This window comes from Aptenodytes patagonicus, chromosome Z (assembly GCF_965638725.1).
Source record: "Aptenodytes patagonicus chromosome Z, bAptPat1.pri.cur, whole genome shotgun sequence".
NCBI classification, from domain to species: Eukaryota; Metazoa; Chordata; class Aves; order Sphenisciformes; family Spheniscidae; genus Aptenodytes; species Aptenodytes patagonicus.
Window position 1 is genome coordinate 39300809 of NC_134982.1, and position 16093 is coordinate 39316901.

The window sequence follows — 16093 nt, forward strand, 5'->3', positions numbered from 1 at the left end:
AATGAAACAAACTATATATATGAGAAGCATGATTTAAGTACTCCTAGATATTCCTTTCTCACTCTTTGTAACAGAGGGATTAGTGGATCTGAAGACAAAACTTAATCTTTCTGGAATATGCTGAAGTTTTTGAATGTATTTTTAAGTTACACAGTGATCTTGCTAGGAGCGAAGGATTTAGTCTTTCTGTTCCCTTTGGTTAGGGGTCTAGGGTTTTGGTTAAGGTAAATAGCACTGCTTTGCATCATGCTTTACTGTGACATTGGTTAAGCTTTTTTGTACCGATGTACCTTTTCCTTCCTCTTTAGTATTAGAGCAACACCTGCAGTTTCAAATACATTCAGTCAAACATGAGGTGCTATGGTGTTGCCAGAGAGAGGGTTTGATGATGCTGATAAAGTGAAGATAAATAGGCTTTACATGAGGATATTTGGTAGCATCTTGCTCCTGAGGAATTTTACTAGTAAAGCCTCTTGCTACTGGTAGCTACTTTTCACAATCTTTTGGACAAATAATACCTTGTATTATACACATTTATCTTGGTTCAGGTCTACTCTTTGTGATGACAGGTACATGCTGACTTTTTCTAGTCATGGGGACATTTCTGATTTTGTCTTGATTCTACCTGAACTTCAGTGTAACGCTGTATCCTGACCAAGCTTCTGACTCGGTAACATTTAGCCATAAAAATGGCACTGAAGAAGACTTACAAAATTAGTTTTGAACCTTTCTTTCTTCCATGCTTATTGGCATGGAGGAAATCTGTTGCATTTTTTTTAAACTCAGATTAATACTTGAATGTTTTTGTTTTGCCTGAGATACGACTTTCACAATGGAAAAGGAAATACTTCCTTCAAGAAGCCTGTTTGGTGGACTGTTTTATAACCTGTCATTCCTTCTCCTTCTTTCTCTGAACCTCAGGTGGTTCTTATCCTTCCTTTAAGCTTAGCCTTATTTAATCATCTGTATTGTATAAATGCTGAAATGCTTCTTAGTCATTTTGTCTAACAATATCAACCAAGCTGTCAAAAGTACAGCTCGTCACTTGCAGACTTTTCTGCTGAAAAATTCAGTGGACATGAAGCTTCTGATTAGAACAGATTATTCATAGAATCTGTTCCAAGGGACTAAAAATCGAGATGTTATCCTTAATGCTGGCTCCAGAATTTGGATTGGAACAGTTGGGTTTGTCTGGAACTAGGATTTTCAAGAGCAGAAATGCTCTCATCTAACACACTAGGGTTTTGAGGCCATCTGCTTCATGAAACCTCTTTATTTGGCTTCCAAGTATGGAGATACTACTTTTGGGTATTGCACTTCAGCTTTTCATTTTTGTAGTAGGTAGATTATGTGGTGCCCTAGAAGCAGATAACACTCTTTTGAGACATATGTTAAAATCTTGGTTACATTACAGAGGAAATATCATAGAGCAGGATGTTTCTGTTACAAGAGTATTTACCTGCTGGATGAAATCCCCACACAATTTGTTTTATGTTGCTGAGAGAACCCTGAGAGCTGAATTAATTTGCTATTGCTTTTGAGGAAAAATGGATTTTTCTCACGAGCTACCAAGAAATCCTTTTATTCTTTCACATGTTCCTGATTTTACTTCAAAACATTAAATAGCAGTTCATCTATTGTTTTTTCAGGGAAGTTGGGTAAGAAATTCCTGGGTTTAGTTTATAAATGTGTTTCTTCAAAGTCTTAGTTAATATTTGCAATGGAAACATTGCAGGGCTAATAGAACTAATTCTAAACTTGGGCAATTCTGCATAGATAGGGAAGGGGAACTAAACCAGATTGTGTTTTGGTTTTGTTTTGTTTTTTAATTACCTCTCTGCAGCTTAAAGACTTACTGCAAGTTACAGAAGCCTTGTTTTTTCTGCAAGAGTTACTCCTCAGCCTACTGCGGTATCCTGTGTTTTGGAAAGTTCAGTTATCCCAGTTTTGTCTGCAACTGTTATGCTTCTGTGAAGTGTGTTTAAATGTAACGGGAGAATGCTCATCTTTGATCTCCTTAATAGAGGACAACTTTGAGCTCTTAAAAGAGGTAAGAGTTCATGGGGAAAAAAATAAAATATTTTTATTAAATTTAAAGAATGTCATGTTTAAGACAGTATTTAGAGACATTGATACATGGCATTCATCTGCAAGTGACCAGTGTTGTTTCAAAAGCTTCTATTTTTTTTTTTCTTGGTTGAAGACCTTCAGAAGGCAAAACTTAACTGGTTCTGTATATATCAGTTAACCTCTTAGTATGGGAGTTGGTTTAAACTGAGCTAAAATGGTGTGAACAAAGTAACAAAATGTTGTAGTTATTCAGTTAAAATACTATTGTTACACTATTCATATTCTTCATTGCATGTGCTGTGTTGCTGTGTGTGCACTCACTGATTCATGAAGAAACTTGTTACACAGTTTTAGTTGTTGCCCATTTGTACTGTTTAATGCCACTGAAAAACAAAGATGACTTGAACATCTTTCTTTTTTCCTTGTAGGTATTTCCAGTGGAACAGTGTATAATTGGGCTAGCGCTTCTACTGCTGCAAACACCAGAAAGTCAGCAAAAGTCTGTCTTGAGTCTAGGTAAAGCTCTCCTTGTGAAAGAGGAATCCACACTCTTAAGACTGTCTTTGTTTCTTCATGTTTATGAAAATAAGCACTGCATTCCCCTGCAGTTGGTTTGGGTGGTGAAATGTTTTTTTTTATAAGCAGGATTTTCCTGAATTTAAAAAGTAACATTTGATCTAATGGCAATAAAGATAAATTTTCCTCCTACACTGACTTTTTCGATGGATGTTACTGTATTCTAAGCTCCCTGCTATCTTGGAGCTTATCTGATTCATTTTTGAGTGAACAACAGGTTATTCTCAACTGAGATTCATGCATCCTGAATGGTTCCTTTGACAGATCGTAAGAGAGCAGGCCTGACAGTCATGGCAATGTTTGGCTGAGCTTTCAACTTAGCAGTTTTGATTAGTGGAGTTATTCCAGTAAAAGCAAAGGACTGTGCTACTTTCCATTATTGTATTTCTTGTTGCCATTAGGTACTCTGCTATAAGCAACAGAAATATATGGGTCTCTAAATAGAATTGAAGTTTTACCAAAACATCTTTTGCACTTTAACTCTAGTATGCACATACTGTAATTCTGGGGACTGTTACTTTGCTCGACCAGAGTGTTCCCTAGAAATGTTTGTGTCATGCCTAGAAGTACAAATTATGTTAGTTCTTTTTTCCCCATGTGATCTTTGTTTTTCCCCACTTTGTCTTAAATAGCCTACAAACTCCTTTCCTGTTCAGAAACCCAGAACATCTCAACCACAGCCCTTACTTTGGTGATGCCTGTGCTACAGATCTTATCTTCTACAACAGTTGGGGACTGCATATCAGAGGATGATTCTGGAACTACCAGGCAGCAGCTGGCTGTAAATCTTTTGGGAATATTACAGGAGAAAGATGTGAAGGATAAAAAGGAATTGGTAAAGTTACAAGGTTTTTTTCCTTCTTTTGGGGCAGGCAGGGGATGCATTTAACAATTTTGCTGCATTACACCTAGCTGCTTGGGAAAGACACTACATCTGTGAGCTTCTTTGTGTAATATGTTGTACGGAAACACTCAAAAATATATATAGTCCATAAAACTACTAAACTAAACTTTACTACTGGTAAAGAGGAAGTGTGTTTGTATGCTAGATATTGTTTTACTTAGGAGATGGGATTTTTTTACTTTTAGAGACCATATAGATTAAAAAATTCACCTGCATTATTAATCAAGTAACAGGACTTAGTAGAAAACAAGGTTATGTATACTTACTTTGTTTCTTTCAGACTTGCTTATTCTACTCATCTATATCCTTTTCCTTACCATCGTATGTGGCTGTTAGCTACCATTCTTTCTCCTTTGGCTGAAGAGAGTTATGGAACGCATCACTGTCACTTATCAAATTTAAGCTCATTATCCTGGATCTTTCTGTCTGTGCTGGTTTTTTGTTTTTATTTATTTTCTTATGTCCCACTTAGCTGCCCTCCACCCACTTGTCCCATATGTTCTGAGAACAGGTGACAGCAAGTCTCTTTGATCAAGATGTTCTTAGCGCTGTGGAAGCTAAGCTCCCTTTCTGCTTTACACTGCTGTTACGTGGTGTAGTGAGGGTGGTGATGGGACAAGTTGGAGACAGAAAAGACGCCAATTCTGAGTTCTGCCGTGTCTCCATGTCCTGGAATCCCTCTCCAACTTTGTCTTCCATTTCCACAAATCTGAAAAGGCAAGCCCATTTGTACTCCTAATGAAAGATAAATGTTTTCAAGTTCAGTAAAGCCTACACTCCTTACTCTGCTCTGAAAGAATGCTTAGGGGTGGCATGCCAATGTCGGGGGCAAAATCGATAGCCCAGCTCAAGTGCATCTACACCAATGCACGCAGCATGGGCGGCAAACAGGAGGAGCTGGAAGCCATTGTGCAGCAGGATAGATACGACTTAGTCACCATCACAGAAAGATGGTGGGGTGACTCCCACGAGTGGAGTGCTGCAATGGATGGCTATAAACTCCAGAAGGGACAGGTGAGGAAGGAGAGGCGGTGGGGTGGCCCTGTATGTTAGGGAGTGTTTTGACTGTCTAGAGCTCAACGATTGTGATGAGGATAAGGTGGAGTGTTTATGGGTAAGGAAGAGGGGGAAGGCCAACAAGGCAGATATCCTGCTGGGAGTCTGTTATAGATCACCCAACCAGGATGAAGGGGCGGATGAAGCGTTCTACAAGCGGCTGGCAGAAGTCTCTCAATCGCTAGCCCTTGTTCTCGTGAGCGACTTCACCATAAAAAATTTCTTTCTTACATCAAGACGAAACCTCTCCCAGTGCAACTTGTGGCCATTGCCCCTTGTTCTTTCCATGTGGCTCCTTGTGAAGAGAGAGCTTCTGTCCTCTTAGTAGCTGCCCTTCAAGTACTGGAAAAGTGTGGTGACATCCCCCTTAAGCCTTCTTTTCTCCAGGGTGAAAAGACCTAACTTATAGGGCAGGTTGTCCAGCCCTTTGACCCTCCTTTGGACTCTCTCCAGTCTGTCTGCATCTTTTTTTGAATTGTGGGGACCAGAACTGGACCCAGTACTCCAGGTGCAGCCTGACAAGCGCTGAGTTAAGTGGGATGATCATGTCTCCGCCTCTGCTAGTAATGCGCCTGCAGATGCAGCTCAGGATCCAATTTGCCTTGGATGCTGCAGCAGCGCTTTGACTCATGTTCAGCTTGTTGTCTACCAGGACCCCCAGGTCCCTCTCAGCAAGGCTGCTCCCCAGCCACACGGATCGTAGCCTGTGCTGGGCTCTTTGGTTACGTTGTCCCAGATGCAGGACTTTGCACTTGCCTTTGTTGAGCTTCATACAGTTCTTGCTAGTCCGCTCCTCCAGCCTGTCCAGGTCTCTCTGAAAGATGGCTCTCCCTTCTGACGTGTCCACCTCACCCGCCAGCTTAGTGACATCAGCAAACTTGGTGCGGGTGCTTTCAGTCCCATTGTCCAGATCATTTATGAAGACGTTGAACAACATGGGGCCCAGTATCGATCCCTGGGGGACCCCACTTGTGACAGGCAGCCAGCCTGAGTAAAAACCATTGATCGCCGCCCTCTGAGTGCAGCCTGTGAGACAATTTCCGTCTCGCAGACCACCCGTCCAGTCTATATCTTGCCAATTTGTCCAGGAGAAGGCTGTGGGAAACGGTGTTGAACGCTTTGCTAAGGTCCAGGTAAGCAACATCCGCTGCTCTCCCCCTGTTGACAGAAGATGTTATTTTGTTGTAGAAGGTGATCAGGTTAGTCTGGCATGATTTGCCTTTGGTAAATCTCTGCTGGGTTTTCCCAGTCACCTGCTTCATTTGGTTTGTAATAGTTTCTAGGACTCGTTCCGCCACTTTCCCAGGAACTGAAGTAAGGCTAATGGGCCTGTAGTTTCCTGGGTCCTCTTTTGGGCCAATCTTGTAGATGAGTATGAGATTTGCCCTCTTCCAGTCATCAGGGATGCCCACCGATCGCCACAGCTTTTCAAAGATTATAGACAGCGGCCTTGCAACAATGTCAGCCACTTCTGTTAACACCCTGGGGTGGATTCCCTCTGGGCCCATCGATTTATGTGGGTTGAGCCCTTGCAGAGGGCCGCTACCGGTGGGTCAACCATGCGTTGTCGTAGCTGCTTGATCCTGTGATCTGGGGTCCAGCTACACCAGTAGAGACAGCGGCAAAGAGGGTATTGAGAACCTCTGCCTTGCCAGCATTATTTGTAACTAGTTTCCCTGCCCTGTTTAGTAATGGGCCTATGTCTTCCCTGTGCTCCTGCTTACTGCTCACATATCTGAAGAACCCTTTCTTCTTCTTGACATCTCTGGCCAATTTCAGTTCTAGTGGAGCCTTAACCTTCTTGTCTGCATCTCGGTGTGCCCTAGCAAGGTTCTCATAGTCTTTAATGGGTATGTGGCTGCCTTTCCATAGCTGGTATGCTTCTTTTTTGCTTTTAACCACACCCAAAAGCTGTATTTTCTTCAAGGGCTTTTTTTTTTTGGCAGTGATGGTAATGGGCAATTGTTCTACTTGTAGTCCCAAGATTTTGAAAAATCTTAGGACGTGGCTGACCTGCACTTCTACTTTGCCATTGAGGGATTTTATATATATCTTTCAGTGTTGGCAGACTGAAATTTCCTACCTAACCTGCTTGAATGGGGTGCAGCATTAAAATAAAAATGTGGTGATAGCTTGTTTTCATGCAGCTGAAATAAAGAGAGAAGGGAGTGAGTACTATTGTGTAGCAAAACCTTAGGGAAAGTAATGTGGAATGGGAAATATCAAGATGATATTTCAGGCTCTACCAATTTTAGCAGTTTTTTCCAGGCATTTTTAAAAAACCAAACAAACCTGTAATAGTCTGATCTTGATTTCAAGTCCTACGATCTTGTAGGGGCAGGCAACTAAACAGTACAACTTCACAGATCCTGAAGCTCTTCTTAGCCCACTGTATGTCCTTGGATAAAGTTTAAATACTTTCATCAATGTATGGCAGTTTCACAACTGTATCCAGAAGAGATTTTTGGCTCCAAGTGATCTTGCCAGCAGAGAGATGGCATTATAAACTGCTGAATTTTCACATACAGTAATTGTAATGCACAAGTAATGGAATAAGCTAATTTTAATATTATTTTAAAAAGGTCATCTAAAGTACAGGGGCATTCTACCTTCCATTAGCCAAAATAAATTTACATTGCATTGAACAATGTGATTAAAATGAAATTCTGCAGTTTTATGGAGAACAGTTTTTGCCACCCAAAATCTCTTTTTCCCTGGTAATTTAAAGGTGAGTGGGCCCTGCCCTGTTGGAGTCTGAATTCCATTTTTAATGTTCATTTGGAGACCTCTTTTCAAATACTTTCTTGACCTGAGTTTTATATAAATGTTCTTCATCTAATTACTGCCTGCCAATTACTGTCTTGATAATGGAAAGACATTTCTGAAAACATTGCATTTTCTAAGGAAACAATTATTAGGAAAGAGATGGTTTGTCTTGGATTAAGCTTTTTTGTTTTAATGAAAAACTTTGAACTTCTACATTAATTTGCAGGAGCTTTAAAATATATATACTTTTGCATATATAAAAACCTGAGTTAGGAGGATTCCTCATTTGTATTTTACTATTTTCCTGCTTCTCAATGTTATCTTCCATGACTGCATCTATAGAACATTTTTGTTCTGAGAAGTTAAACGGTTAAACAAAAAATGTAAAGTCGGATTAATTTAAACTGTGGTGTTTTGTTAAGTACTATCAAAAGTTAAGAGAATTTCCTTAAAATAATGTAGATGATACTTAAACTTTTGTGATGCACCTGTCATTGTCAGGAATGGAAGCTTTTAATGTACTCCAGTGTTATTGTGTCCATTTTAGTGAGGAAGCAGCACTGCAGTTACCAGCAGGAACAGGAATGATGGATGCCAAATAAAAGGGGGAACTCCTGAACAGGGAATTAGCAACCCATTCAAACATCCTTAGTGCAAGAATTCATATAAAGAATTATAAACAAATGTATTGCACTTTATTCTTTACATTTATTGTATTGCGGCCCTAAAAAAAAAGGTTTGTTTTGGATGACAGATCTGGATTAGTTTGGGGGTTTTTTTTTATTTTTTCATGGTACCGTATTTGTTTGATTGAGAATTTTGTTTGTTTCACTTGTTCTCAGGTGTCCTGCAAACTCCTTTTCCCCATAACCAGCTCTTATAGCTCATTGTATACAACCTGGAAGATCATAGAGCTCATGAAAGAGAAGTCTGCAGTTACTAACTGGTTATCTTCAGTGAAATCACTGTTACCTGTTACAACTCAAGTCCCTATCCATGTTTTTCTTCTTCTGGCTTATCTACTGATCCAAGAAAATGGAGACAGTCTTCGTAATGTACTCCAGGCTACTACGGCAATAGCCAAGGCTGATTGTTCTCAGGTAAAAACTTACTGTTAGTGATTTTGCTACAGGAATTGGGCTGGATTCTGCAGCCAAGAGAGGCGAGGCTGCCACAGCTTCATGACCCCAGGTCTGACAAGTGGCAAGACTGTGCCTGTATTCCCAGTAGGTACATGCACATGCAGCACACGCGTACACCACATACCTGTGCTTATGTGTATATAACGCAGACAAACAGCACTCGCAAGAACATAAAACAGCACCAGAGGCCCCATCCTGCTCCGCTTTCTGGCTGATGGAGGTCTACTAGTGGGAATATACATACGATGTTTGGATATGGATGATACATACAGTATGGATCCCTCCAGCAATGGGGCATAGATGGTCAGTGTGCACAGTAGGTGACTCCTGGATCCCAGTCTCACCAGTTGCTGGCGTCTGGACATAAGAGCCCTTGAGGCTGCAGCTCCACTGCAGTTACTGGTGCAGACTGCCCCCCATCCCGCAGAGAGAGACACACACACATGCACACAGGCACCCCTACACCACCCCCACCACCCCTCCCCCCCACTGTCTGGGACTCCCCTGGCCACCAAGTAGGCAGCCCTGCCTCTGGTCTTGCCCTTAGACACACACATGCACACACATATACCCCAAGCTGGCTGGAACTCACCTTTTGTGTGTCACTTACAGCAAAATATGTATTATGTCTCTGTTTTGGAGTATTTTTTAGTTGTTTAGGCTTAGGAAGAAAGACTGGCTTATTTGTTGGTATTATCCAGTAAGTATGAAAATACAATATGAGGAAGTTGAAAAGAGGCTACTAAACCATCTCTGACTCTTGGGGACCTTATAAATTATTCTGTGTTCTTCTGTGGTTACTGGAAGACTGCCAAGTCCCTTGTGATACCTGTATTCTTGCTTCTTAAAAATATGTGCGTAGTCTTTGCCTGCTTCAGTACTGAATTCAAGCCAGAATTATGCAGTATGCTTATACTTACCTACATAGCCTGGAAAGATAAATGGGGATATCTAGAAATAGTAATAGGTAATGCAAGAGGCGTTACACAGAAACAATCATATCTTACTTGTAAAATAAAAAAATGTAGGGAAGGGAGAAGTATTGCTTCAAATTTGAGATGTGCCACAAAGACAAGCTTTATTTGCTTTGTTTTTTTTTTTTAAATTGCTTTCTGTCTCAAAGAGTTATCATGCTCTGCAGCACAGGAGTTGGAAAAAGATACAGCTTACGGGGTATGCACTTGATGAGTTATGGTGCTGACCACCATAGTTCTGACCCAGGGAAGCAGTCCAGGATGTGCTTGCTGTTGAATACATATTGAAACACTGTGCTAAAGCAGGCCCGTTATACAGTGCTTTTGGAGACAACTGTATTTCTTAAGCTGGAGAAGTTTTTAAACCAGGTGACAGCTTTATCTGTTGCAGGTTGTCTGCTGTTAACCTTTTATGTCTCTTCTCAAATCTCTTTCAGGCTGGCCTTTTGTTCTGTTTTTTTCTTAATGGGTGTGTTTCATAATGCACTCAAATTGATACAGATTTGGGAGCATGTGATTTCTTTAAAATTTTTTTCTCAGTTTGACTGAATTTTTTGCATTTTAACTTTTCTTTATTGTCTTTCAAGCATTGTATTTAGTCATAATTTTGCGTTGTAATTAGGTTTTGTGGGGATTAGTCATTTTATATTTCTAGGCTTACATGATGCTAGTTCCGGTTTTCTTGTTTTCTGTCTTTAGACGCTTGAAATTTGTTAATGTCTGTATTAAAGATAAGGGTTTGTTTTTTGGATGGTATGTGGAAAAAGTAATTCTGACTCCTGTTCAGACACACAGTAACATTGAAAAGTCCAGTTTTCAGTCTGGAGAAAATTTCAGGGTTTTGCTGTAGAATTACTGATCAGGACTGTGAGTGTTATGTGGGCATGGAAGAACATGTAGAATTTATTAATTTATGTGAACTGCTCTGAAAAAGTGACATGAATTATTTACATCGTAGTCAAACCAACTGTAGCTGTGTTTCCAAGAAGTGTGTAACCTCCAAGCACATTTAACTCATTGCATTTCTCAGTACAGCTTGAGGAAATAGACACACACAATACTTTGGAGGGAGGAATAAAAAAGGCAGGTTTCATCGGTCTTAAAAGAATTTTTCATTGTGGCATCTGTAGCAGCATTGGGGTTTTGGGGGGTTTTTGGGGGGGGTTGTTTTGTTTTGGTTTTGTCTGGAAGAATCATAGAATAGTTTGGGCTGGAAGGGACCTCTGAAGGTCATCTAGTCCAACCCCCCCCTGCCGTGGGCAGGGACATCTTCAACTAGATCAGGTTGCTCAGAGCCACATCCAGCCTGACCCTGAATGTTTCCAGGGATGGCACATCCACCAGCTCTCTGGGCAACCTGTTCCAGTGCTTCACCACCCTCAGTGTAAAAAATTTCTTCCTTATATCTAGTATGAATCTACCATCTTTTTAGTTTATGCATTGCCCTGTCACAACAGGCCCTGCTAAAAAGTCTGTCCCCATCTTTCTTCTAAGCCCTCTTTAAGTATTGAAAGGCTTGCAATAAGGTCCCCCCAGGGGCTTCTCCTCTCTGGGCTGAATAATCCCAACTCTCTCAACCTTTCTTCATAAGAGAGGTGTTCTATCCCTCTGATCATTTTTGTGGCCCTCCTCTGGACCTGCTCGAACAGGTCGAGTCTTTCCTGTACTGAGGACTCTAGACCTGGACACAGTACTCAGGTGGGGTCTCACCAAAGTGGAGTAGATATGGATGCAGCATATTGGGAAGAGGTATAGCAGTGAAGAGAAAATTGCAAACTAAACTGAAGGGTACAGCCAACTTGAGCTGTCTGGAGCACACCTGTAGCACACTTCAAACCACAATAGCCATCAGTTGAATGGAAAAAATTTACTGGGCAATTTGCTGTTGTAGTACATCCATGCCTGTATATGAATTACATATGGAAGTGTTGTGCTTTGCTCATTTTATTGTATTTTGAAGTTCCTGTTTTGTTCTGTGCATGCTGCTATCATGATGATAATGTTAGTATGGTATTTCATTTTAGTGAATACACAGGTGGTTGCAGATTCAAGATGACAGTGTTTATACAAAGCTTGAACTGCAATGTTGATACTTGCTTTAGGAAGAACCTGCAAGGCTACACAGCTTATTTACAGTTCAAAATAAGAACAGGATCTAGTTCCTAGATAGTTCTTTTTGAAGTATTTTTTCAGTGTCCTTGGTATACTCCTTGTTGAATTGTGTGTAGAACAGCTGTCCTGGGATGTTACAAGTCTGACGCCAGTGGAAATAGTGAGCTGCTAGAAGTCAGTTCTGACTCCTCAAAGTTAGGCATCTGGTGGAAATGTGCAAAACAAAGTGCTTTTTGTTCTTTTCAGGATATCTTTTCCCATTCTTACTTTGTCCACTTAATGGTTCTTTCTTATTTTCTTAGAATGGCTGTTATTTTCTTGCACATGGATGAATTCTTTCTCTTAAACTACAGATTTAAAATTCTGTTATAGCCTTGTACCTCTTCTAGGGGGTGGTTAAATAACACAAAACGGGACAATTAAAAAACATGCAAGCAAGTCAGAACCTCACAGTACTCAGAGCAAAAGATTCTTTCTCAGACAGCTGTGGCAAGAGGGCACTTGAAGCTGCTTTTGCTGCTTCATGCAATGTTTTGCTTTCTTTTAATTTGTCACCTGCTTCTTGTCACTCCATTTAACTTAAGATACCAATGCTGTGTGTTGTTTAAAACCTTAGAGTGAAAAATACTGGATCACAAAGGCACTGGTGGTCTGTGGCAGGGAGAAATAAATATATTGCACTAGGAGTTCCTAGGTTACTTTTCCTGACATGGTAAAACTCCAAATAACCTGTGCTAGGAGAGCCATTTGCCAAATGGTGGTGGTATTGTTGCTGATCACCCGGTACAATGGCATGCTGTAATATTTGTGGAATGAGCACAGTGTAGAGTGCATTCAGAAAGTTGTTACTTAACTGTTTTGAAAGAAGTGGCAGCCTTGAGCATTTTTTTAAGCCTTTCTTGACAAGTGGCTTTATGCTTTTTAAGTTAGAATATAAAAAAAAAACCCATCCCACATTTTCTTTGAAAGGTAAAGGAAACCATAGATTTGAGTATTGTTTCTAAAAGTGCAAGTTAGTCTTCTGAACTCAGGATATAGGTTTACCTTGGTCATCCAATTCACAGCTAGAAAAAAGTTTTCTGCATTACTAACAATGCTAAGGTTTCTGATAAGAAGTGTTTCATTCATGAGTCTATTATCATCAGAGGTCTGGGGTTTTGGGTTATATCCACTATAATGGATTTGAGGGGGGCATTGTATAAAGTACATTGCCAATTAAGACTTTTTTTTACCAACTCTAGTATAGAAGTGGCCTTACCGTATGCTATTTTAGCCCATGCTATAAAGTTTACTTACTGTGCTGGGTACAAAGCTTTAGGTGCATGAAATATTGACCATATTATTTCAGTACAAGTTGGAAAGCTGGTAGCATAAAAGTAAGCAATCTCAGTGTCTTACCTCCAGGAAACAAAAAGGTATCCTTTAATAAGGAGGCATGTTAGGAATAGGATGGTATTGCTGGAAAATAATACTTTATTTCTTACATGCCATTTAGAGCTCCGGTTGAGAGGAAAGGTGTGGAGTTAATCAATGACAAGGGGATGAATGTAAAGCTTGCAGGTAGAGAAAATTGTGATCCCACCATGACAATGTGATCCTAAGCCAGCAATCAGAAATCAGTCTTCTAGATGAATTTTCTCTTTTAGTTAGAAATTTCTAACTGCAAGAGACAGGTTTTTGAGGGAAGACACAAAGCTTAAGGTAGCTTATAGATGTTTCATTGACCTAGGTTTTTTTGGCAAGGTAGTTATTAAAACTTCGTTTTCTCACTTAAGGTGGGAAGCACCTAATTGTGTTCAAAGGGCAGGAGTAAGCAAAATGAATTGCACTTGTGTGTAAAAGCAAAGCTGAGCTGATGTAGAACCGCCTCTGCATCTCTTCTTTAACTTAGTTTCTTCTTGAAAATCTCTTTCTATAAGTTAGCATTCAAAACTAGTATGAGTAGTACACCCCAACTAGGAGTAGTTTGACAGGTCCACTAAATAGTCTGTAACCAGGGATACAGGCCTCAGGCTTTGTAAATGAATTAATTGTCCGCTAGGAAAAGGGTAGGTAAGTTATGGCTACATGTTTTGACACCTGCAATAGACATACATCTGCCCTGTCCTGAGAAACTTTTCTTCAGTTCTGATCCAAACTGCTACAAGTAAGGCAGTTTTCTTGTGACTAGCTAGCCGCGTAAAAAAACCACCAAGGTAACTCCAGGCTTTTTATTGTGGTTTCCTGTTTCTGTGTGTAGACTGTCTCTAACTTGGTTTGCTGCAATAGGTCTTTGAGCTGTATGATGAATCAGTGGCATATTACAGCAAGAGGAAAGGCATAATGCTTTGTTTATTAACTATTTGATATAGTTGTTCAAAATGCAATTTGATAGTAATTCAAAAAAAGCAGTAACTTGCTGAAAAAAAAACCTCCTGAAGTAATATGGCACCTGAGCAGAATGGCTTGAACTCTGACTGTAGAGAATGATTCTCTTCTGAATTTATTGGACTAATCTGGAATGGCTCCACTGACTAAAACTCACAGTTTTAGAGACAAATTTAAATGCAAGTCAGCAGAGTTACAGAAGCTTTAGAGAGATACAGGGAGAGGAATTTAACATGAAGTTGTTGATGTTTAGCATGACATGAGTGGGTTTACCTACTTTGTTCTGCTTATTTTAAGCCAAAGCTTCTGTTCACCAATACAGTAAATAAGATTACTGAACACAGCCTCTTGAGCTAAGTATGGTGGTCTGACTACTTCAGAATTAAGAAGCCTTTCAGCCTGGTGAAAAAGTCCTTCCTGGCATTGGGAAAGATGGCTCGTGCCCAAATGCAATCAGAAGGTGAAGTTCAAACTGCATCATACTTTCTGTTTCCCTAATGATCAGCAGAAGTCTATGTGAATTAGAAACTGTTGTTTAAAATGCAGAATGCAAACCATAATTTGTTGATAGTCTAACTGGCTCACATTTTGTTCGCTAACAGGGACTACAAATGTTGGGCTTTCAGTCTTTTAAATTACTGTGGTCTTTAAAACACTTTTCTGCAAAATATGTAAAGTATTCAGGTGTCTTTTTAGTAGTATTACGTAAAGCAATCAGTATAATTAGTAATACAGTAGACATTCATCTGGGTAATATTTGGAAATTTGGCATGAGAATAATATTGTGCTTAACTGGGGTGATATTTCCCTTCTCAGTCATTAGTTAAATGCAACCAAGGACACATTCTTCAGTTAGCAATATCTAATGCATTGCTGTCTTCTAAATCACATTTTTTATTCCAAAAGATCTTAACGCTTTAAAACTGGGACTTACTGTCTGGCTCAGTTGAACTTGAGATCACATGGCATCTGTCTTGACTCTGACAAGTTATTTTAGTTCTGAGCCTGCATAATGGGTCCACAGAGATTATTACAGTGTGGCACAGCACTGCACTGAAAGATTATCACATGGTTTCTTGTAGGTGCAATGCTCTCTCTAAGGCAGGAAGAATTACCTAGGATGCGTCTGGTCTTTCTCTTGCAGTTGAAGTAGTTAGTACAGGGGGAGAAAGCATTGAAGCTCACAGATGGGGGAAGTAACCGATTACTTTAATGAACTCAATGGCCAGTGTGATGGCAACAACCACTAACAGATTGATGGCAAAGTTATACTTTGGGAATTGCTTTATTTGGTTCTGTGTTTTATTCAGTTCCACATAAATACATGGTGCCTTATAAAAGATGGGGAAAGTAAGTGGTAAAACAATGATCGGAATGTCCTTTAAGTTAAGAAAGTGGAAAGCTCATCACAACAAACTTGTTAAATATTTTGAGTCTTCAGTTCCATAGGGCACTTTCTGAAGGACGCAGTGGAAGGTGGTGTGCAGCATACTAATTAGAAGCCTGTTCTGAAGAAGAAAAGAAGCAAGGCAGAGGTTGGGTGTGGAAAGAAGGGAATAAAAAATGGCTATTAATCCCAAGCCTATTTTTAAACAGTCACTCATATTAACTTGAATCTGTTGCCTTGGTGTTAGCAGCACTTGAACACTCAGTTGAAACCCAGGTGTTTGTAATGGAATGAAGGTCTAACCAAGTAAACACAGATACATTCTGAATGCCATGTCTTTGATTCATATTCAAATCACAGTGAACTTGGGCTAGCAGACCTCAAAGCTTAGCCTTGCAAAAGGTAAATAAAATGTCCATAGGGCAAAACAAAAAAGCATCAACTTTGCAGCCAAACTGTGGACTACCTGTGCTACAGCAGAGTATATGGAAGTGTTGAGATGTCATGGTGAGGGTCATAGCGTAAAAAGAATTGTGGTGCCTTTTTTTTTTTTTTAAGTGATCAAGATAATCAGTAATTTTGCTGCTAGTGAAAATCTGTTACTTTGTGGTTCAGATGATTAGTGGTTGTGGCTGTGGATGTTGAATTGAAAACGTGATTGCCATGCAAAATCTGAGTTCAAGAATTGCGTTTCAAAACAAAAGAGGGTCAGAAAAAGAGAATGTGCATCGAGAATTGT

At 39.9% G+C, this 16093-nt stretch overlaps 1 protein-coding gene across 2 annotated transcripts in view; it reads left to right on the forward strand.

Moving 5' to 3' along the window:
- The window catches only part of FOCAD (focadhesin), a 128608-nt gene that overhangs the window by 31552 nt on the left and 80963 nt on the right, over positions 1–16093 (forward strand). For both annotated transcript variants that reach the window (XM_076361906.1, XM_076361904.1), the window contains 4 exons: positions 1844–2050; positions 2499–2586; positions 3279–3481; positions 8215–8472. In XM_076361906.1, coding sequence (XP_076218021.1) covers positions 1844–2050; positions 2499–2586; positions 3279–3481; positions 8215–8472 — 756 coding nt within the window. The remainder of the gene's footprint in view (positions 1–1843; positions 2051–2498; positions 2587–3278; positions 3482–8214; positions 8473–16093) is intronic.